This window comes from Rhipicephalus sanguineus, chromosome 2, assembly GCF_013339695.2.
Source record: "Rhipicephalus sanguineus isolate Rsan-2018 chromosome 2, BIME_Rsan_1.4, whole genome shotgun sequence".
NCBI lineage: Eukaryota > Metazoa > Arthropoda > Arachnida > Ixodida > Ixodidae > Rhipicephalus > Rhipicephalus sanguineus.
This window is the reverse complement of record NC_051177.1, coordinates 75,314,395-75,337,498: the sequence shown is the minus strand read 5'-3', so window position 1 is coordinate 75,337,498 and position 23,104 is coordinate 75,314,395. Positions and strand designations below refer to the sequence as shown.

Sequence of the window (23,104 nt, the reverse complement as noted above, 5' to 3'; positions counted from 1 at the left end):
TCATATGGGTTTTGTGTACTTCGTTTGATGGGGAGGTTTGGAGGTATTAAGTTATTAGTTAAGCTACAGTACTGTAGAAAATGAAGTATAAGATTGCACACCGATTCGCAATGTTTCAATGCTGAAATAACGCTTTGTGACTGAGTAAGCGTTGAAATTGCTCAGACTTGGCGGCAGCGTTCGTAGCATACAGATACTAACGAATCCGCATAGACGTTAACGCTCATGAAAGCACGCTACAATAGGAAGGAGTGACAACCATTCAAACTTCACGGGTTTATTGTACAAGTCGTGCAGATGCAACCTCTCAACAAGAGAGGAACCTGGCTTTACAGAAGCACCTCACTTTTGTCACTGGGATCACGTTTTCTGGACCGTCCATTAAGTCCAAGAGTTTTTTTTTCTGCGTCACATTCGCATACTCTCTTCCTCTTCTGCTTGAGCCTCCATTCTACGTGCACCTATTCACACAATGGTCCGAGGGCCCAAGCAAGCATCGGGTATTTGTGGTTACGCTTGCGGTAGTAGTTGACAGCGATATCGTGTAGCGCAATACAGGTGGCCTTTCGGCACTTTTGGTCCGGCGATTCTTGCGAGAAATGTTGAATTTCAATTTAAATTGCAATAAAGGCTAGGTGTTATCGCGGGTCCGTTGATGCCATGAACGCGTAACGTTTTGACTATCGAATACAGTCCTTGTGAAATTTAAGGATAAATGGCGAGCGGTCTTCATATTACGTCTAGGAGGATTCGATTGGATCGCGCCTCAGAACACTGGACTCTGGGTTAACAAACGTTGGGCTATCGGCGGACACCAATTCTGACAGCAAGTGTCCGACACCTGTAGCTGGACAAATGTTCATTGATTGTTCATTGGCTGTTAACTGCTCTTCCGCTACTTAAAGTCTAGGCTGAATCTCCTTTGTATACATGGCTATCGTCAAATCGCCTCAGTGTCGAAACATTTTGTGAATGCGGTATTTCTTGAGGCGCCCACACAGGCAACGGCGCAAGGTAGGTAACCAGAGCACATTACTGAGGGAATTCTACAGAATATTTCCACTGAAGAACGCCCTTATGTACCCGACCCTTATTGTAACTAATGACGACCGCAGGAGACACCTGCTGCGTCCAATAAGACCTAACTGCATCGAACATCATTGATCTAGCTTAGCATTTACTCGCGTGAGGCCCCGCAACTGTACACTGGAAACCGTACACGCAAACTACTAACTCAAGCGTAAAATTAACTCAACTATAAAAAAAATCGAGCCAGGATCATTTGTCAGCTTTGTTCAAAGAAAATGGCGATTCAATGGCGGTTCAATATCAGCTGAAACACTGTTGGTCAATTAGTTCAAGCCTGCTCTAGCAGTCTTCAAAGCAACTGACCATCGCTATAGACCAGCTGCAATATCGGTGCACTAAGACACTAAACGCGTTCTGAAAATTTGGGCTGGACATCCCAAGGTATAAGGTGCATGTTAAGACCCGAAGGTATCGTCTCTTCTTTCAAGAGTCCTTTAAGACATGAGGTTAGGTCACTGTCAGCACCGGTTAAAGTTTGTTCTTTCTACACCGAAGGGCATTTATTCCGCATGCAGCGACACTGTACAAGTTCCAAGTCCGGTTTCGAGTCACACATCACAGAACCTGCGAGATTCTGAGGAAAGGTCTCAAGACCCGCTGAACGCGTCTGCACGCGGGCCCTGCCTTTTGTCCGGTATACGTTTTCAGTGCGCAACGAGGCTGTGTGGGAGGGTATCTCGGCACCTTGCTGCCAACGCTGCCGCTGACTGTGCTTCAGAGCCAGGGAAGGGTTCTCGCAACCGTTCAACGTCACGAAGGAGGTTGCGAGGCAGTTCATAACAAGTCACTGTACACGGGTCATCCTTCAGTCCGGTCTGTCCGATGGCATGGAAGGGACAGCGCGTAGGAGGGTGCTTGGGAGAACAGCTGGAGAGTCACTCGTCTCCCGCTCAGAGGACCTTGATCTCGACGTCTTCGTCACTGTCCACGTCCACGGAGCGCTGGTCGTCGTCTTCGTCCCGCGAGGCTCGCATGAGGTGTTCAGCGAGGCTGGCGGCGGCGGTCACCGGTTGGTGCGGGTGAGCGCCGTGGCCGTTGGTGGAGCCCGCGGCCGAGGTCGGGGAGGTGACATCGCTCAGGTCCGGGTTGGGATTGCTCTTCGTGGGTAGGGTCTGCTCCCGGGAGCCTCCGCTGGACAGCAGCTCGCGCTCCTTGGAGTTGCGCCACTTCATGCGCCTGTTCTGGAACCAGATCTTCACCTAAGAATAGGGAACGAAGAAACAGCTTGGTTAGTAAAGGAGGAAAAACCAAGGACAGGTTAAGCACAACGAGCGCGGACGTGCACCAGGATATAGTGACACGTTGACGGAAGGCGGAAACGATGGTTGTGATATCACTATTTCCGGCACAATTGTGCCGGAAATAGTGCTATTAAGTGTGTGAATCGAAGAAATAAACTAGGAGACAAGAGCTTGTCCCGGGTTCGATTGCTTGCATTTTTGCGTAGCCATTCGCTAACGTCTTTTCACGATATACCTTGCCAAGGACAGAGAACATATCGCATAGCATCGTGCAATGCTCGTGTACACAATAAAGCTACTTTGTCTCTTTTGGTGTTTGTAGGGTAGCAAATCTGATGATTTTTGGCCTTCCTGCCTTTCCCTAAATTGTGCCCCTGTCTCTTTCTCTCTCTTGTCTAAGTCTATTCAAACGTTGCGTTTACCACGCAGTAAGGCTTGGTACTCTGCGGAATAAAAGAGGGGCAGTTCGATACAGTCACATATAGTATAGATTCGACACGGCAATTCCATCAACTCTTTCTCCTTTTCTTATAGCTTGCCAAAAAAAAAAAAGCGATGAATTTGAAAATCGACTTTGCGTGCGGAGCGACAGCTTTTTCTTTTCTCTCGTCCCTATTGTTTCTTGCCACCAGCGTCGTTCAAGCTTTTTTTCAACTTCATGTTGAATAAACACTTTCCCATGAAACGTACTGGACGCACAACTACTTTTTTTTAAATATCGTGGCTCGATGCTACTCTTCATGCTAGTACAGCGACATCGAGCGCGTAACCCCCACACGCGGAGCGCGTGCAGTCAGACGCGCGCACACGCACCTTTTCAAAGCGCGACTTCAAAAAAGAAAAAAAAAAAACTTGTGCTGTTGAGGCCTATGCGTTGCGTAGTTTGATTCTCAGAGGCCGCATTCCGATGGCTCGTGTACGGGGTGAGCACAATAGAAACCCAACTGGTCAAAATTGATCCAGAGCAATCCACTCGCTTGTCACTATAGGCGATTTTACATAAGGCACATGGGCGCCGCCACCTAAGGCTGTTAAACCAATGTTTTCTTATTTTTGTATATCGCCACGTGAATTAATAAGGTCATGAAACGTCGAATGCACCAACCCCACCGTTTTCTTGCGTATGCGTCTACCATATATCACTGTTCGTTTAGCTGTTAAAGATACAAAACGGCAAGGCTACCGCCCAGTATGGCGGCTCCGAAGCACAAGATACCTAAGGCGCGCCTTAGGTATCTCCTGAACTGTTGAACGTCATGACAATGAGAAAACATAGCTACAAGATATCGTCCCAAAAGGTCGGGTGAGCACGAGCTTAATGCCGAGCAAGCGCGTCGCAATCTTTGCATAGGCAGCAGTGCGAAACACAGAAGGAGTAAATATAGTCGCGAGAGAGAGTGAGAGAGTGGAAGAGGAGACACTCAAAGCCAGGCCCCGCGGCTGCAGCCGTCGTCATCATCCCCGGCGGCTGCCGCTGCGACGGCGTGTTCGCGGACCGCGCGAACTCGTTAATTAAGCGGACCTCCTTCCGAAATGAGCCTCCGCCGTAATGCGCGCCTTTAGCGAATTAATATGTCGGAACGCAACGTGCTCCCGCGCGGACGACCCCTTCTCCTTCACCGACGCCCTCTCTCGCTCGCGTCCCCGTTTTTTTCCCTCAAGGCACCCTTTCCTTCCCGTTCCGTCGATGCGGCCTGCGCGCTCCTCCCTTCGCCGTATGCGGGAAGAAACCGTCCAGGCGTGGCTGGCGCGCAGCCGCGTTTTGCCAGCGAAAGCGCGCTCACATGCATGCCGCCGACGGCGAATGTGGTGGCGACGGCAATTAGGCCGTCATCACAGTCCCATTACTCCCCTTTCCTCATAGGCCTCCTTCGTTCGAAAGCTCATTTTTTTCCCCCATATTCCGTCAACCCCTTTCGAGAACACCAGCGGCTAAGCTGCGCATTGCGTCGATATTACCAATTTGTTTCTTGGCTCTCCCGACGCGTTCCGCTCTTCGTTTCCGTCCCGAGGACATAGCAAGTTTAAAAGAGGTTAAACCGTGCGCCGTAAATGTGTAGATCAGAAAGTGACCTAACCGCGGGCCGTAATAACTGCGTACAGCTGCGGTCGCACCTTTACTTTAATAGCGTGAGTTGGCGAATTTCACGTTTCCGGTGTTTCACACCGAGCTCACAGTGAATATCAAAGGAACATGTATGTTTGCTGGACGCCATTGAGCGGAAGAAATTCTCTTTCTCATTCCCGCTGATCTTCAACGGGCATAATAATACATAGCAGATCTAATAGAATTCCAGGAAGCCTTAGCGCGTCTCTTAATGTCGCTCCACTGTGCTTCGAGGCGCAGTTTATGGTGAGAGTGCGGCAGCGAGAAAACTGTATACGCATATGCATGTGTGAGATTTATCGTTGGCGCAGTGATCCCAGTGTCATATTGTGAAAAGAAACACGGCAGGACAAAGGCAAAACGGCGCACAAGATATATATATATATATATATATATATATATATATATATATATTGTAGCGAAGCTTATTGGAACTCAGAAGTGGGTCGTCCTCTCCGACCCCTTCGGACAGAACGCAGCTTGTGCAGAGTCTGCCCCGCCTTGACTGTCGCTGTCGTTCATGCATGCGTCTGAGCATTCGTTAAAAAAAAAGTCCGTAGTCTTTATGACATATAGCACTACACTCTTTCTTAGCACCCACTAGTCATATAATCCTTATGATCCTCTCTATTCAAAATGAATACAATAGCAATAAGAGCACCATCGCATACGAGGTCCTGGCTACGCCGCTGACTGCGCTTGCTTCACTCGGACTGCTTATAACAACACAAGCCTTTGGAAATAGTAGACATTTCAATGAACGACTTGTATATTTAACCTTTTATTCGTGCATATCACTATTTCTTCTCCGCAACGCAGACAATAAATTCCAAGTGCCACGCACACTTCGTTCTACGCCTTGGCTTCCCTGCATGCATTCGCTGCTACATCGCGAAGCGGCCTCGAAAGGAGCAGCGCAAAGAACGGCCGCGCGAGCTTTCCAAGGGCCGAGCTCGCAAAGCTCCTCATACCTAACCATGAATAATACATGCCGCGCCTCGGAGATAAAAGCTTAAACACAAAATTCGCTCACGCCGGCCGGCCCTGCTGCTGCCACATTTTCGAGCATTCGCTCCTTCTTCTCACATGCGCGCGCGTATACACGCACACGCCACATACGAGATTCCGATTCAGTCGCCGCGTCTAGCTGCTGAGGGCGGCTTTTCCGAATTTCATATCGGAGTCAACTCGCAAAGTTACTCGGCACCACGTTTCGATGCCCGAAAAAAAAATAATAATAAAAGCGTGACGGCTTTGCAGTCACATCAGCGCCAGACGCATTGCAAACAAGTTACAACAACAAAGTAAAGGTGGCGCTCTTTATGAAGCGGACTACGAAAACGGCATGGCAAGAGTATACAGTATATGCGGTCGGTCTTTCTACCGCACCGTGATTCTGCTTCGTAGCGTGCTCTTGTTTTCGTTTATGCTCGCGCGTGTGCGCGTCGGTCTGATGCTGCTTCTCTTTCGCCCCCTCCGTATGCAGGCAAGAAGGCAGGGCAGTAGGAAATGGCATCCAGCAGACTATAGAAGAAGGCGAGCAGAAGAAGGAAAGAGAGCTAGCGGGCGCAGCCTTTTTCATCTGCTCGGCTGGCCGCGTAGTTCTTTTTGCTTTACCCTCGTCAGGGTAAAGCCGCCAGGTTCAAGACGCGGGTCTGCTGCTCCGCTCGGCTGAATGTTTCCCGCGGCTGCAGGCACACGAGGCTCCCGCCTGAATGCGCCCTCGTAAGCGACGACGACGACGACGGCTGGCCCGAAGTCGTTGATTCGTTCCTCTCGCTTTGTCGGTCGCTCGCTTCCAAAGCGGTGGCAGCGACAGTCGGCTAGTGGGCCGCCTGTGTGTGTATATGGCGCACTCAATGGAAGAGGGGGCATATCCATGGGGGTGGCCGCGAGTGCCGCCGGTTAGGGGGCGACTGCCGGTGAATTATTCATGCAGCCGAGGCAATTCTCGCGCCGCTGCTGGCTGACGCCGCGCCGCGTTCAGCCGAGAGGCGCTGGCGCAACCGAGCTACTGGGACGACGCCGCCGACGCCGGTGGCGCTAGCCTTTCTCCCCCGGAATTCTCGCGCCAGCGAGCGGGCCGAGAACACGAGGGGCCACCAAGCCGCTGTCGTCAGGTTATTGGCTCTTTCTCGTCGGAGTCCCCTCTTTTCCAGCCCATACTCATTCGCACTGTTCCTTTGCTGGCGGGCGCCATGTGGCCCCTGCTTGCTTGCCTGTCTCGCTGTCTTGCTGGGTTCCTTGGTCATCGTATGCGAAAGAGCGCGCCGAGGCTGTTGGAAGGAATAGCCAACGCTATGATGCCCCTCTAAGCCTCTCGACCAGTGATACATAATTGAAGATAACTTACTTCTCCTCTGAGGGCGCTAAACGTATCAGTCGGAGAAGTGAGGTGTTTGAAATCTCCGCAGTTATAAGAACACTGACAATATAAATGCTCATTGCCACAGTTTTCTGGTGCACTGCTAAATAGAATTAGCCTGATAGGGGGGTGGGGGTGGGGGCAGGAATGTCTGCTTCTGCGCGTGTGTATGGTACAACTATCTATAATTTTACCTTTAGTTCTATCTCTAACACTTGCGCAGTGTTCGCCCTATTTTTTCTTTCACCTAATTTTCTCCATTATGCCTCATTCCAGCACTAAATTAAATTATATTATTTCAACGGCGAAGCTGTTTAAGCCACAGGTTAGGCCGTGAGGTGTTCGCAGAAGAACCGTGTCCAGCGATGACGTCACCATGCGTCGCTTAGCAACGCGTTGGAGGAAGGAAATGAGGAGAGGAAAAGAGAAGTGAACAGGGGGAGGAAAAGAAACAAAGAAAACAAAATAAAATTTCTTGGCGAGGCGGGTTTCGAACCCGGATATACCCACGGTCCGAAGGCGAGCGTCGTAACGACTCGGCTATCCAGGCACGCTCGCAGAACAAACGTTTATGGGAACCATATGATTACTTTGCTGTGGGCGAGAGAACGAGCAAAAAATAGAAAGATAAAGAAAGAGATAGAAATAATGATAAAGAGAGGGAAAGACAGCATAGCATAGCCATGTATCTTGTAGTATAGCAAGGGGTGGGAAAGGGAAGTGAGGGAGAGGAGGAAAAAAGAGGCGGGGAGAGGGTAAATCATAACATATACATGTAGAGTGCAGTATAGCAAAGAATGGTAAAGGAAAGTGAGCGTGAGGCGGAGGGCAAGTGCATCGGCCTCGCTGTTCCCACAGTGGTCGCGCCAATAGTGCGTAGCTGCCTCACCTTTTTTTGCGCATTAAATTGCTGTTAAACGCTCATTGTATATACCTGTGCGGTGAAAGAAAGTGGTGCAAACAAAGAAGCGCAAATTAAAACAGGAACGGATAGTTTGTGCAGCGTTAAAATAGTATTCAAGGTTTAAGGACCGTACAACAGCTGCGGCAGCTGTGCTACCCTACTTTCTTGCTCCAGTAATATGGCACTCCCGTGTGTAGAACATGGCGTCCTATACACAGGACACCACGTTTTTCTATGGATCGTAACGCCTTACGCACTTTCCTGAGGGAAGTGTCGATACAATGGTTACGCATAATGCTCATCCTACGGTATCATATTCTCGTGCGGTCATATGGGTTCATATGAGAATGTGAATGCATTCATGCGGGATCCGACACGATAGCATTGGAATCTGGACAGAGGGCGCATATAGCGTATCATTTCTTTTTCAATAGCGAGGAAATGTTAGTACCCATAGAACAGGCGTCGGCTGGTTTAATATAACTCGTTTGAAAACAGATATTTAGCACTTCCGAGCCCCGCTCACCTCATAGCATATTTCATTATCTGGCGTAAAGTTAAAGAAAATGTCACGGGGACATTACGGCACCCGCCACGGTGGTCTAGTGGTTACGGCACTCGACTGCTGACCCGAAGGTCGCGGGATCGAATCCCGGCCGCGCCGGCTGCATTTCGGTAGAGGCGAAACGCTAGAGGCCCGTGTAGTTAGATTTAGGTGCGCGTTAAAGAACCCCAGGTGGTCGAAATTTCCAAATCCCTTAACTATACGGCGTCCCTCATAAGCATATCGTCATTTTGGGACGCAAAACCCAAACAATTATTACGTGGACATTACGACCACATCATATATATAGATTACCTCTGCGACCGACCGCAGTGAATGCTTAGCAAGACGTTCGTCATCAAGTAGAGTACAGCACGATATAGTGGAAATAATTTGTGCTGTTCCCGGAAGTAAGCTTGCATCGGCTGCTCGCGAAATCCACGCAAGCGTGGGGACCTTAAAGGAAGCGCTGCATGCAAAATAACCCGGAATGCCTTGAGCCGCAATTTCTTTCATACATCGCGCAAGAACATTTTCAGGAGCATTGCCCCATAACCCGGATTATTATTACCAACATAAGATGGCGTTATGCATTCGAACATGCAAATATACGGGCATTGAGAACGTGACGAGCGCTGGCATATCGCTCTCGCGAAATATGGAAATTACGCCTTTTCGCAGGCGATATAGTACACACGCGAACGGAGAACACGGCTACCTTATGCGGCACCCTAGGTGGTGTCATAATCATAAAGCGAGGCTTTTGCATAACTAAAACGGTCGTTTCGATCGTGGCGAGGTATACGCCAAATTGTGCTCTCTAGCGGAAACGCATTTGGCCGCGGCAATATTGCCGAGATCACCGAGAAAATGAGCGGCAATATCGACTCCTGGCCATTCGAGCGTTTGTAAGAGAGAGAGAGAGAGAGAACCAAAGGGAAGACACGTATTGACGAGCGTCTCTTCGCGCTTCGTGGGATTTTGAAGAGTATTCAAAGTGGAGTAGAGTGCTCAAATGTGAAGCAGAAAAAAGATTCTTGCAGTGCGTGATTGTTATGGCTGTGTTTCTAATGGGAGAGGCTTTCGCCCTTCATTGAACGTGAACAGGCTGATGACGGATCAAATATTCGATTGTGAAGAAAACGAAGAAGAAGATGACTTTCGCCTTCGAGGCGTCTCAAACAAATGCTTAAGGGAGCGTGTGCTTTTGTTGGCGTTGGAAACAGCAGGGTGATAAATAATATATATATATATATATATATATATATATATATATATATATATATATTTTATTTTGCTACAACACTCACTCTTCGAAAAGGAATGGTGCATGTAATCGGTGTGACGTAATAGCGTCATGCGGCCACGATGGCCCACCCTCACTGTAGGCAGCACGCTGGGAACAAACATCTCCCTCAGTTAGTGTGCTGTTACGACGTTTTGCCTTATTTGCAGTATAGACGCCTTCCTCAGCCCTCTTAGCTAAAGCATGCGTTCCTCACGAGATCGACATAACACGTTGAAACAATACAACCAAGGCAAATGCCGCTATATATATATACGTATGATATATAGATACACCAAATATAGTTACTCACATGTAGTTATACATATAGTTATACATATATAGTTATACACATATAGTTATACATATGGTTATACACATATAGTTACATATAGTTATATATATAGTTACTCACACAGGGCCTGCAAGCCATACAGGCATGATGCCGACATGACTTCTTGTATGCCGATATATCGAACAACTGTCCCGCATGTTTACTTTAAGACAGAGTTAGTATCCTCGTAATTTTGCGAACACTCAAACTGACTCATTCAAGTAGACACGAGAAAGCACATTATGTATGATGCTTTATTGCTGCAGAAAGGGCGCGTGAGCTTTTGTGCCGAATTTCGCGTAGAATATAACTATAGCGCGTATTCATACCATCCGAGTAATGCGTCAAAGGAGCAGTAGATTTTCTAAAGCCACTCGCGATACAGCGACAATAAGTGTGTAAACTTTACGATTATAACCTCTTCATAGAGCGTGAGAGATTTCAGTCAGTGAACCTCGTCGCGAGGAAACCCGGCCGTCTCCTTTCCGGGAGCCCTAAAATATACGCTCAACGAAGGAAGGAACGAGGCTCGAGCGCAATAATCGTCTCGAGGGGCCGGATTTCACCTCGAAGCAGCTGACGCCCCGCTTTTTTCGCCTTGCCGAGCTTAACCAAGCGCGCTGTAATGAGTTCGCGAAGCGATCGAGAGAATACGAGAGTGGCAGGCAGCGATGATGAAGACTTTACCGCGTACGGCGCTGCGGAGATGACGTGAAGGAAACGCTCAAGCACGCTCCATCGCTCCTTCGAAGGGAAAATATTCGGCCTTTGTTTGTTTGTTTCACTTCTCTTTGGTTGGATATACAGGGCGAGCCACGAGTTGTTACGCGAAGCATCAACGCGACGCAAGCTGTTGATGGCCGCGGTACCCGCATACACAAGAGCGCGACAAAATTGCATAACCGAAAACGCCGAACTATACACTTCATAGTGTCCCATCGAAACGCACGCTTCGGTCGTCTTGCTGCGCAGTATGCAGATAAGAAGACGACCGTCATATATAAAGCGTTTAATTCATGGCTCCCGTGGACGCGAATTGCTCAACGAAGCGTACTACGCGAGCTTCTGGGCGATATAGTTGGTGCGCGCGTCGAAAGGTTGCAGCTGTTACGACGATGGTTGGTTAAGTTTGGGCGATGCCACGATGATTGCTTCGCGCTGGATCGCCCGAGACACTTTTATTTGTGATCGACGGTGAGAAGATGACATGCTCGATAGAGTCTTGGGATGCGTAAGGAAGCGTTGTGTTTTTTGTTGACGTTTCGTTTGCCATATCGACATATTTTTGTAGGCTTGGCGTTGCCGCCGCAAGCACGTGAAAATAGCAATAAAATAAAAGTTTTTCGGTGAATTGCGTCGAGTGAGAGCGATCAGTTTCATTGTTACGTGTTGAACCGCAAGAGTACTAATGATGTGGAGGCATTTTTTTGTAAGTGTCGCTAGATTGGAGTGACATCGGTGCAAAGTTTGTACATATGTATCCGTAACGGAGTTTACATTCATCCTTTCCAGTCATGTTTTTTTTTTATGCGGCAGTGCCATTTGAGAAAACAAGATCTACGATTTAACGCCTCACACAGATACGTACGTACCTATGTACTACCTGTAATGTACCTACGCATCAAATATTAGGAAAAAAATTTCACTCTTTGCGCATAAAATTAATAAATGCATCAGACAGAGCGTCGAGGAAGCTTTGCTTTGTTCTTGCTAAGTTATCGCAGTGTATATTTAAGTTAAAGCTGTCTACAGAACGTTTGCGCCGGAGATGCCTAAAAACTACATGCGAAACGTCCAAGGTGTACAAAGAAAGGTTATGTAAGTTCCAAGCCTAATCAATTATGTTTTGCAAAGCATGGTGGGGTCGCCTGTATATACAGGATAGTGGAATTGCATTACAGCAAAAGGCGCAGTTTAAGCCGCAGCTAAAGTGAACAGAAATTGGCAGGAATATGCGCTTCTTATACAACCTTGCAAATAAAACATAAAGGTGAAGGAAATGTACTTAATGAAAAACCAAAAATACGAAGTAATGCAATTATAGACACGTTCGAACGCTTGTTGTGGGCAGCATTGCTATGTTATCCAACTTTATGGCACTGCACAGGAGTCCATGCCTAATAAAAATGACCCGTTGCTCGTAAAACACAAGCCGGCGACCTTGACCCTTACAAGCGATGTGGTGCGACTGTTATGACGAAACGGAGTATGTAACAGATTGATCTCCTAAGCATTCACCAATGTAACTATTAATACTAATTATATTACGCGACGAACTATACTGTGCTTTCATCGATTACACTTGCGCATACGGCAACAGCACAGCCTCTCGTATACGAACTCTATGCACTCCTGCGAGAGCTGTTTCGGCGACGCCGCATTTAACGAAACAATTTCGCGGTAATTAAAGGCCGCGCTGGGCCGCGCAGTTTGTCATTCAACACAATTTCGTTTCTTACGCCATCGCGGCGGGACGTGCAAGGCGCGCGAAATTTGCGCCTGCCATGCACTAAGTGGCCGCTAACGCACGCGCCAGAAGCAAACGCCCGGACGTCAAAATCGCGCCACCGCGGGTACTTAATCATCATTACGCAGTGGTGATAAATACGAAATGATCACCATTACGGAGTTTATGTTTTCGCCCGAGATGCTAGAGGGAGAATAAAAGGGGCGGCAACCGAGCTCACGGCTTGAGGCAGCATTAACGCGTCTCACTTCGACCAGCTATAGGTTCCTCTTATTTCTTTCCTGTTTTCTTGCTTTCCTGAGTTCATATCGCTGTAATGATGACGGCTTGTTCTGGCCGGCCCGTGCTATAAATGCCGGTTCGCGAGCTGCTTGAGGGTGCACGCTTGCGAAAGGTCAAAGCGTGCTCCTGACCGAAAGCTTGTTGCGTCAGCCATGTCTGCGCAGTCAGTGTATGGGTGCTTCGCGGGTATTGCTTATCGCGCGTTAGAATCTCGTCGCCTTCGGTATCTGGAAGTCTGCTTTGGAAACCTGTTGGGTACATTTAGGTCGTCACGCCTAGCCACTGTTTACCCGAGTGCCTGAGCCCACTATTTGCATATCAGTTAGCAATTTGTTGAGATAACGTTGAATAACGGATAATAGACCAATACGTATATTACTACATGCACTTGCTTTACAAGCGTTGCTGCCTACATTACCGCAACGAAGAAGCAGGCCTTTCTATATAGAGGCTATGTAGTTCAACCTGAAGCTGGATGCTATACGGACCAAGGAAAACTAAAGGAGATATAAGGCGTATTTTATATAGGTACGTTGGAAGAGAGGAGAATCTTCGACATGACTATAAAATATTTTCACGTTAATAATTTTTACGTGGAAGTGTCACTAACTATTTCTGCGTATATGTGCATATTGTATACCTGTCAATAAGTCATCAGTTGGAAGTCAGTGTTGGTGTTGTGTGTATGGCCTTCGTCCCTGTGCTATTTATTGCGCTTTCGTTATAAACACTGCGGCGGCTGCATTTTCGAGGGAGGCGACAATGCTTGAGGCCCGTGTACTTAGATTTAAGTGCACGTTAAAGAACCCCAGCTGGTCGAAATTTCCGGAGCCCTCCACTACGACGTCTCTCATAATCATATCTTGGTTTTGGGACGTTAAACCCCAGATATTATTATTATTCGTTATAAACAAGATAGAACACGAATTAGTGGGATCTTCTTGAAAAAAAAAAAAAAAAGGCGCGCTTGTTTGCTTCATCACCGCCCTTTGCAACTCGACGCCCCGTGTAGACCGAAAAGCTTGTAAATGGGATACAGTGGTCGTCAGTTATCTGTTACCAGTAGTACACATGAAACAAGGGGCAGAACGACACCAGATGCACGTGAAGTTTTGTGTTCATTGAACGAAGGAAGAGTGATGCTCCACCGCAGTACATTTACTGAGGAGACGCATATTTTGTGAGACTAGCTATGCAATAAACTGAGTTGCTTGTAAAACTCAGTGGTATACTTATCCGTTCCACCGAACGCGTTTACGAGCGCAAGAACACGAATTAGGCGCTAACGTCATCAGCTGAGAACACATACTGAGAACTCTACCTCCCTGCTGGTAACTTTTACGAGGCTAGATATGCAATCTCAAGGCGCACGCACGCACGCACGCACGCACGCACGCACGCACGCACGCACGCACACACGCACACACACACACACACACACACACACGCACGCACGCACGCACGCACGCACGCACGCACGCACGCGCGCGCGAGCGCGCACAGGAAGAAACACATGCGAAGCTAGAAATCTGCTGTTACAAAGCAAGTTGGAGGCAGTGGTGTGGTCGCTTGTACTTCGAGGTTGTCCAAGAGAGTGAACAAATAAATACGTGCTCGGAAACACCTTGGACGGAAACGGTTTTACACACAACGCAACACGCACGCGCACGGTGAAGAATGATATAAACATAACAAACGAAAGTTCGATCTGTCAGTAATGGCTTCACAAAGAAAGGAGGGTTAAAATGGTAAGGATCACAAAACAAAGCGCACTCAGCGGCATAACCGTCAGGGCACGTCCTCTTCGGAACACACATATATACGGCACGATTTGGGCCAACAAATTTTTTCGGCTGGTTTTCGCGAGCCACGGTTATCAAAACGACCGACACGATTTTTATCTTGACGCAACGCGTGAAATTTCGAGCGATGGTCAGGCTAGATAGTGCGCGTTGCTCAACCCGAAGGCGACATAAATATTAAGCGGAGGGGCAACGTGACGCAACAGGATTGAGCTGTACACCCCGGACAGTGCGGTCGAGCTTTTATGGGCCCCCCTTTCAGGAAGGCGTTACTCAGCTGCGCAGGTTTATAACGTTTCAGGCTACTACATACGAGGCGAATTCGTGACGCCCGAGGATAGCGAAACAAGTTATACGCGCCGGGAAGTGTATGTACATCTATCAGCTGGAAAAGGCCACAGCGCTAGACGCAGCAGTCAAGCTTATAACACGAGCTATAACATAGCTTTAGTCGCCGTTGACGTATGGAGTGTGCGTGCGTTTGCGTGAGCACGCCTGCACGGCGAAAATGGAGTGGCGATGAGGCGTTCCCGAGCGTGTAAGATTTCAACCGACGGGAGAAATATATGGCAGTGGGCGTGGCACCGGTAGGTTATAGGAACGAGAGAAGAGGCCATAAGGGCGGACAGAAAAGAAGACCTTCGCGCCAGGCCTTGACCGACCGGCAGGCCGGCGGGCTTGCGTTTCGTGTTTATATATCTATCTACACGCGGAGGGTAATTAAAAGCGGGCAGCGTTTAAGGCACGTCGATAATCAGCATCTCTTAATGGCGGTGAAGAAAATAAAATGGAAAACCGACGACTGCGTGCATACACCATATATATTGCCCTGGGCACGCCTGTTCGTTATACGAGTTTCGTTTCGCCTTTCTCGCGCTCACGTCGGGGTTGCAGTTGCGAAATGCCCCGAAGAGCCTCGTCTTTATTACCATTCATCCGATCTATTGGTGTACGCGGGGTTGTTCGTTATAGAGATCAAGCTCGCGTGCAGCGGTAATCTTGGGTGCGCGGGTATGCGAGTATAGGTTTACGCGTAGCATAAATAACGACGAGGGTGAATTGGAGAGGAGAAGGGGAGCGTGCGTAGTTTCCCGCGCGAGACGCATCTCCGCACGTATAAATCGGGCGGTGAAAATCGGTGCGGCTTTATTTACGACTTCGGCGAGGAGTAACAGACAAAAGGAGAGGCATTGCTTCCGTGCGGAGAGATCGGGGTGAATGTGGAGAGAAGGAAGAAAGGGTCTCACAGCCGCCGGAATCTCTGAGCGCCGGCAGGTTAATGCATAATGCTTATTGGCGCTAGCTAAATCACGGCAAAGTCTCCCTCTCTGTGTTATTATTATTATTATTTTTTGCTGTTGTTTTCGACGCGATGCCTTGATGGCTCTATCAGAGCCTGCTACGGTGTGCATGCACGATGTGCCGTGGAGGCTGCGCGTCGCTTGGTTTGTTTGTTTGTTGTTGTTTCCACGGTTGCTGTATCCCGGGAGCGAACGAGCAAGCTAACGGAGGTGTTATACGACGCGGCGTATGGACTGGGTATACCCGTACGCAGTCACTATATAGAGCCACCGATAAATAGCCGTGCTCGCGCGAGCACGCATCGATCGATGATCGGACGCCCGCGTTCAGCGCGTGCGCGAGTGTCTGTGCGTGTTGGCGCACGCGAGTAAAGGTTACATCGTGATGTAAACGGTGGCGAAGAGCCATAAACTCGTGTAATCTGACGCGGCGGTCACGGCCAGCGCTGGCGCGATGCCACCGAACTGTTATAGAAAGCGAGCGCACGATCGTCTTTTCCATGCATCAGATTTTGTTGTCATTATCGTACAGTGCGAGAATGCCTCATACGCCTGGTCCTTATGGGGATGAGTTCTACTCGTGTGGATGAAGCTGTTATTGAAAAAAAAAGTGCTCGTCGCTTGGAAGCTTTGACAACGAGCGATTGCCGTATTTAGCCCGTGACGCTGATTATAAGAAGTTTTCACTGCAATGTCGAAGGGGGCCCGCAGTATGGACAAAGGATGAACATGATTTGAAGAAAATCTACTCGGGTGAGGTGTGTGATACCTAAAGCCCGTACTTTTCAATGGTGACAAAAAGCAATAAAGCGAAAGCTTGGGTTCTCAGCGTATATAGCGAGAATCTGTACTTAACGTGGCTGTTTCCTTCTCAATTATTGTAAATTTAACTGAGCTATCATCGGTAATCATTAACAAGCTTTTTATAACGGCTCATATTGCCGCAGAATTTCGTCGCATGATGAACTACATTCGCGTCGAATACGCACGAAGTAAACCGAATCATGCAGTCCGGGTAACACAGACGATGCAACTACTCAAATGTTGTTTTTCGAGTCACCAACTTTTTTTTTCTTTCCTTTTGCGCTACATGTGGAAATATTCAGGTGAGATAAAAAAAATCAGGTTTCAGTATATGCGAGCGTGAACCGAACACAGGAGCAACTAAGCAAAGAAACTATAAAATGTAACAATGTTTCCTTGTGACACCCCACAGAAGCAGGAGTGTGCTTTTCCCTCAAAGCGACTCTTCATGCGGAGAAGATAGCTGCGACGAATCTTTATGAAGCTACCCAGGGTACGCAAACATGGACAGCTTCCGCAAGACATCGCGAAAACAACACGCGCCAATACCAAGACGTACGGTATTCTCTGTTCAAGTAACCGACACGCACACAAAACCGAACAACAACATTCTCTCTGACACATAACTGTCTTAAATGAAGAACTAGTATTGTGCACACACATGTGTCCGATAGGTAATACTTAAGCGATCTATACTCCATTTCACACATCATGTGCAACGCAGTGGAAGCTGTGCCAGAAGTTCGGTCAGGAAAATGTTTAAGTCAGCACGTCTCGCTCTTGGATTTCGTCGTTGTAAACGCGGCCTCCGTCATTAGATCCGGCTGCGCGCTACCTGAACTAAACGCGGAGGCCACGATACGAAAATAAAAAGACGCTAAGCGATGCAGAACAACCTATTGACAATCGTATAAATAACGTTCCTTTTTTATTTCTAAGGCACAAAGCATCTCCATTTATTAGTCAGTCTAAAAACGAAAAAAAGAAATCACATTACGGGTGGTAAAATAATTGAACTATTTGTTGGTGTGAACACATCTACTCCAAGAAGCAACACTAACTTTCACAGCGTTGCACCTGATTTGTGAAACGGAGTATAGAGGCTTGTATGTTCGCATAATAAATATATTCTCACTGCCAACACAGTGTGCACACGCAGCTGTGTATGAGTCAAAGCTATAGGTGTATGTCTTGATCTAGAGAACCGTCGAAAGCCATGGCCCGCGTCGCCCTTTCGGGAGCACGCAGGAGGCCGAAGCTGCAGCCACCGTGCGCGGATGCGTGCGTGCTCGCCAAGTGCGCGCGTGGTTCTCAAGAGCCATGCATGGCCGCTACCAACCTCGTTGCGTGCGACAGCGTATAGTGGACGCGGGCAGAGGCAATTAAGCGAAATGCGAGAACTAATAAATAGTGCTCCCGGAACACCGCCGCCGCGCCGCCGCCGTCGATCTCTCAACAGCATCAGTGACGCCCCGCAATAAAGACGATAATGGCGATTCGCAGGATTCGTGCCGGCATCCTTCGCCCATTCCTGTTTATTTATTTATTTTTTTTTGCTTGTTCTTAATTATTTCCTAGTAACCTTACCGACCCCACTCTCACACATACCTCTCGTGTTTACGTTCTGCTCTACTAACTTCGTGCGCCCTGTCGAAGCTCACTGCATTTTTTTTGTTAGGATTATAAGCTTTTCCTAACCATATATGCAGTGTTATTTTGATTGTGCAGCTGCATTGTATGTCACGCTGATATGTGCGAAAGCGAAATGGGTGAAAAAGCCACCCTGTGCGGTGTTCACGCAATAGCTTCTTCAGGCACGCGATGGCGTCAAGTGGATGGGAAATAAAGTAGGCAGAAAAGAATGAGAGAGAGAAAGGACTGTTGTAAAGCGGCCGGCCCTTAAAAAAAAGACCAACGCTGTCTTAGGCATATGAGGAGCGCGAGGAAAAAGGGCAAGGAACATGTAAAGCAAGTTAAAAAAAAAGACACACACACACACACACACACACACACACACACACACACACGCACACACACACATACGCACGCGCGCGCACACACACACACACACACACACACACACACACACACACACACACACACACACACACACACACACGCACACACACACACACGCACACACACACAAAGTAACAGTGGTATAGTAAGTGTGAACAAAATGGCGTTTAAAGAAATACATAAAAAGAAGGAAGCCTATCGAGACAAGGAACAGGGAGGGGGTGCGGAGCGAGTGATGGCGAGGTTGTCTTTGGACTCCTTGAAAAACCACACCCCGACTTTGTTTCCGGTTGTCGCGTTTTTAATTAAGCCCGCCGAAACGACGTATTAGCGACGGAACCAGACGGGGGCGGAAGAAAGTGGAGGGTGGATACGCGGGGGAGGCCACGGGATGACGGCTCTCTCTTATCCGGGTCAGGCGCCCTGTCTCGATCGAGATTCCCCTCTTCGTTGTTCGGGTGGCAAGCGCTGAATCGAGACACCCGAAAGGCGGGGAGACAAAGGAACGAGCTGACGCGCTGCTTATAAGCTGCTGCTGCCGCTGCTTTGGGCTTTGATGGCTGTCAGGAACGAAGTTGCCCTTCTTTTTCAAGCGAAGCTCGTTATGAGTTACCCGATTTCGGTGGCGGCGTTGTCGTGCGCAAAAAAAACAAAACAAAAAAAACAAACCCGGCGCTGGCGGCTTTCGAAGGAGCGCCGGTCTCATGCGTATTTGTGTATGCGCCGTTTTCCAACAGTTGATGCCTTCTGGATCGTGGGCTTGCCGGCGATCAGACCTTTGTGATAAGGTAACCTGATCTTTTATCGAGGTAACTTGTCATTTCACGTTGCCACATTTCATTCTTGCCTCGATATGAACGCATGGCCGTCGTTGTTGCTTGTAGCAGGTGAAGTGTTGCGCTGCTAAACACACGGACGACGGTACCATTCCCAGTACGGACGAAAGAAACCGTGTGGAGGGAGCATTGCGCAATGAGATAGATAGATAGATAGATAGATAGATAGATAGATAGATAGATAGATAGATAGATAGATAGATAGATAGATAGATAGATAGATAGATAGATAGATAGATAGATAGATAGAGAGAGAGAAGAGAGAGAGAGAGAGAGAAACGTAGTATGTCAGGCACGCACACGCCAAGCTTGGCTTGTCTCCATTTTCCTGATAGGGCAAGGGCTCCCGAATTTTTTAAAACTGGAAATAAGTGTTCGATTGGAAGCGCTTGGAAGACAAATAAGAGTGTCGCTCGTTGCCCGCGCCCCTAAAAACCGCAGCAACGCCTTTATAGCGACTCGCGTTGAAATCTGCGCTGGTCAGTGTCATAGAATTTTGCTTTGTGGGTGTGAGTCCAGCTGTCTATAAAGTCAGAGGTAACTAATGCCACACGGGAGGTGAGAAGATGATCACGTATGGTTGGGTTCAGGAAAGACTAATGTTGCACGTCCGGCTTGTTGGTGGTTGGTCATAACTGTACGTGGTATATATAGCTCATCCAGGAAGCGACTAAATGAGCGAAACACACGCGCGTCACTGTGCGTGTGTGTTCTTGCTTGGCTCGTTTGGTCCCGCAGTTTAGAGAAAGAGCAGCGACTGTTAGAAGTAACAACCTTGCTTCTCGTATCAGAATATATGAACATCGACGTGCCCCTCTGGCATCGATGCCTATGCACAAGAACGGCCCGCTGCGTCGCTAGGGTCGAAGAGAGGAACTCTCGTTCCGTACAAACTCAGAAAAAAGAAAAAAAACTGAAAACGGGAAATAATTGTGTTACCCGTTGCTATCTTTTTGTTCTTTTCAAGCTATCTTATGCCGTTTTTGTTGGAAGCACATGCGTTCGCGTACAGTCTTTTTTCCTCGGAGGTTTTAGAATTCGCCTTAACATTACACAATAGCCGACGACAGCGCGCCATACGCGCGCGTTGCGGCGGCGTTAAGTGGTTCCGCTGGCGTGTTCGCGACATCGATGACCCCCAATTTAAGAGCCGCGCGACAAGTATACCGTTACGCGAGAGAAAAAAAAAGAATGAATGAGAGAGGCATCTTCAGAGTGAGGCTTCAGATGGCTTATAAACAAACTGCGAAAGATAAAAAAAAATATCGATGAAAATATAACTCCTGCACATCGCTATGCAGCTGCGGAACAAACGCCCTCTGGGCGTGATCATGCTCTTGTCCGGACAGGGTCGTCTCGGCCAGATGAAGGAGCTGTAAAAATTCTCAAAGGGGAGAGGGAGATGGGGCGGACAAGCGCCAAGGGGCGAGGAGGAGGGCAATAAACAACTGCATTAATAACGAGCCCGAACACTGAGGAGCGGGAAGAGGAGGGGGCGGCTTTAAGAAAAGACGAAGACGACGACGATAGATTAAGACGCGCCAAGAATGATCGGAACACGAGACGGCCGGGGCGACCCACTGGCTAGATATACACTATCAGTTTCGGAGGGGGGTATGCGTGCGAACGCGCGCGCACGCACTGTACATATACATGGATGGATGTGTACGCGCCGCGGGCATCCCCCCTTCTCCCTCTCTTTTTTGCTTTATTTCCTCATGGATGAATGCTCTCTCGTTAATGCACGCTGCTGTTGCGCCGTCGGGAAAACAACGGAGACGAGCCGAGCCGAGTCTGCCGGCCGGCCGGCCGCCGCCGCGAAAGTGGGCGGTTTTCGCCACCGCCCCCGTGAAGCGACGGATGGCCTTATCGCGGATATTTATGGGCTTCTCAGGGGCATCTGTAACGCCGCCGCAGCGGACCGACGAGGGGTGTGGATCGACGGAGCTCAGGGGCAAGCTTTTTTGCGCGCGGCAGGTTTCGGTTATATAGTAGTGCCGTCCAGGAGGAGGAGGGAAAGACAATCGTGCGCGGCCAGCCCCCTCCACCCACTCCCCCGTCACCTCCATTCCTGCGCTTCCTTCTTGGTCCGCTAGCACGCCTGCTTCGGCTCAGCGCTGCACTGCCTTGCTTCCTTCATGAAGGCGACGTGGTTTTGCGCCGCTCATGGTACTATGTTCGCGCTCAGTCTTTCTTAGAGCGGGTTTTCTTCTTTGTCTTAACAGCGGCGTGTGGAGCGTACGGTGAGAAAGCGGGGCTATCATACGGGGCGCCCAGGCGTGACTATTTTGTTTGTGCGTTGCTCAGATTGCGTAGTGTGTAACTCTAGCGGAAGCAGGGCGCAAGGTGAAAGAAACAACAAAGGAAGCCAGCTCAGGACAAAGCAGCGAGGGATGAGCGAAAGGGGTCGACCTCCTCTCTCTCTCTCTCTCTCACGCGTACTCGCGCGCGACCGCGCTTTTCCGCATGAATTATGGCGGAGGTGTTACCCGACTTTAATGTCTTCATCGAGCGCCCAGGTTATGTATAGTCGGGCAGTCCTGAGAACTCGGCGAAGAGATTATACACCGTCGGCGCGTGCACTGCGCCTTGCAGCGGCGTATACACGTTATGGTTCTTTTGTTTTTGTTTTTTTCAATCTCCCGCGAGCGTCTGTGTAGTGTATAAGCGCACAATTTACAGTGCATCATTCACTTCCCCTCCTCCACGCTTCTATGTCATGCCCGAGAGATGGAAGTACCTAGTGCCTGTGTTAGCTATACATGGCTTTCTGCACTAAGTTTTTATGAGGCCACGCGGATCCTTCTCTTAACACTCTCCCCTTGTTTTCCTCATCTGAAAGCAACAGACAGCTCGTTCTCTTCTCTCCCTCTTCCTCAATTTCGGCCTCTCTACAGCTGCCTATGCTTCTTTGTGGCATCTTCATTACGTCTTGCCTCCTCTACCTCTATTGCATTTATCTATGCGTGCTTTTTTCTTTACTCCATCTACGCCTCCTCCCGACGTACCCGCACCTACCTGTGATGTGCGCCGCCGCCTGCCGGTGTCGGGGGGCGCAGGCACGCCATCTATCGCGAGAGACGCGAGCAGCCCCACCCACCACGGAATAGAGTTACATCGCCCGGCAGGCGCAGCGCGCGTACACACACACACACACCGGCGGAGATCATGCCTGCTGTGCACGATGACCATCATGGTCGTCATCGTCCTTAGCGGCGCGGCGGTGAGCCGAGAACAAGGTGGGAGGGTGTGTGCACCGCTCGGAAGAAGAAGGCGGTGCGGGCGAGGCGTAATAAAATGCGCCCCCACCCGACTCCCGTGCCGTGCATGCTCGGCGGCGGTGTGAGAGCCGTGCATGCTGCAGCTTGCTTCCATGCAATGAACGGCGCATGTATACCGCACTGCTACGTGGCCCTGCCTTGAACTTCCGTGCGTGGTGGTGTGGTTGCCGTGTGGGAGTCGTGCGCGGAGCTCTCGTTTCGCGCGGCCGAGGCAGGGCATACGCGCCACCGCATCGCGAGCGACTTTGCGTGCGGCTTGTGCGCAGAAATCTGCCAGCAAGCACGGGAGTGTACGCCGATAGAAAGAGAGCACATATATTCTACTCGCCCGCCGAGTGGTCGCACGCGTGAGGAGCAGATGGTGGACGAAGCGGATGCGAGAGCTCAGGTGGTTCGCTTCGCCGAGAGAGTGAGTATATCGGGACATGAATATTACGCCGAAG

General features: G+C 49.2%; 1 protein-coding gene across 2 annotated transcripts in view; it reads right to left on the bottom strand.

Annotated features, from left to right (window-relative positions):
* Positions 1-261: 261 nt before the first annotated feature.
* Positions 262-23,104, bottom strand: part of LOC119383181 (hematopoietically-expressed homeobox protein Hhex-like) — an 83,377-nt gene continuing 60,534 nt past the window's right edge. For both annotated transcript variants that reach the window (XM_037651216.2, XM_049412444.1), the window contains exon 5: positions 262-2,288. In XM_037651216.2, coding sequence (XP_037507144.1) covers positions 1,980-2,288 — 309 coding nt within the window. In that variant the 3' untranslated portion in view covers positions 262-1,979. The remainder of the gene's footprint in view (positions 2,289-23,104) is intronic.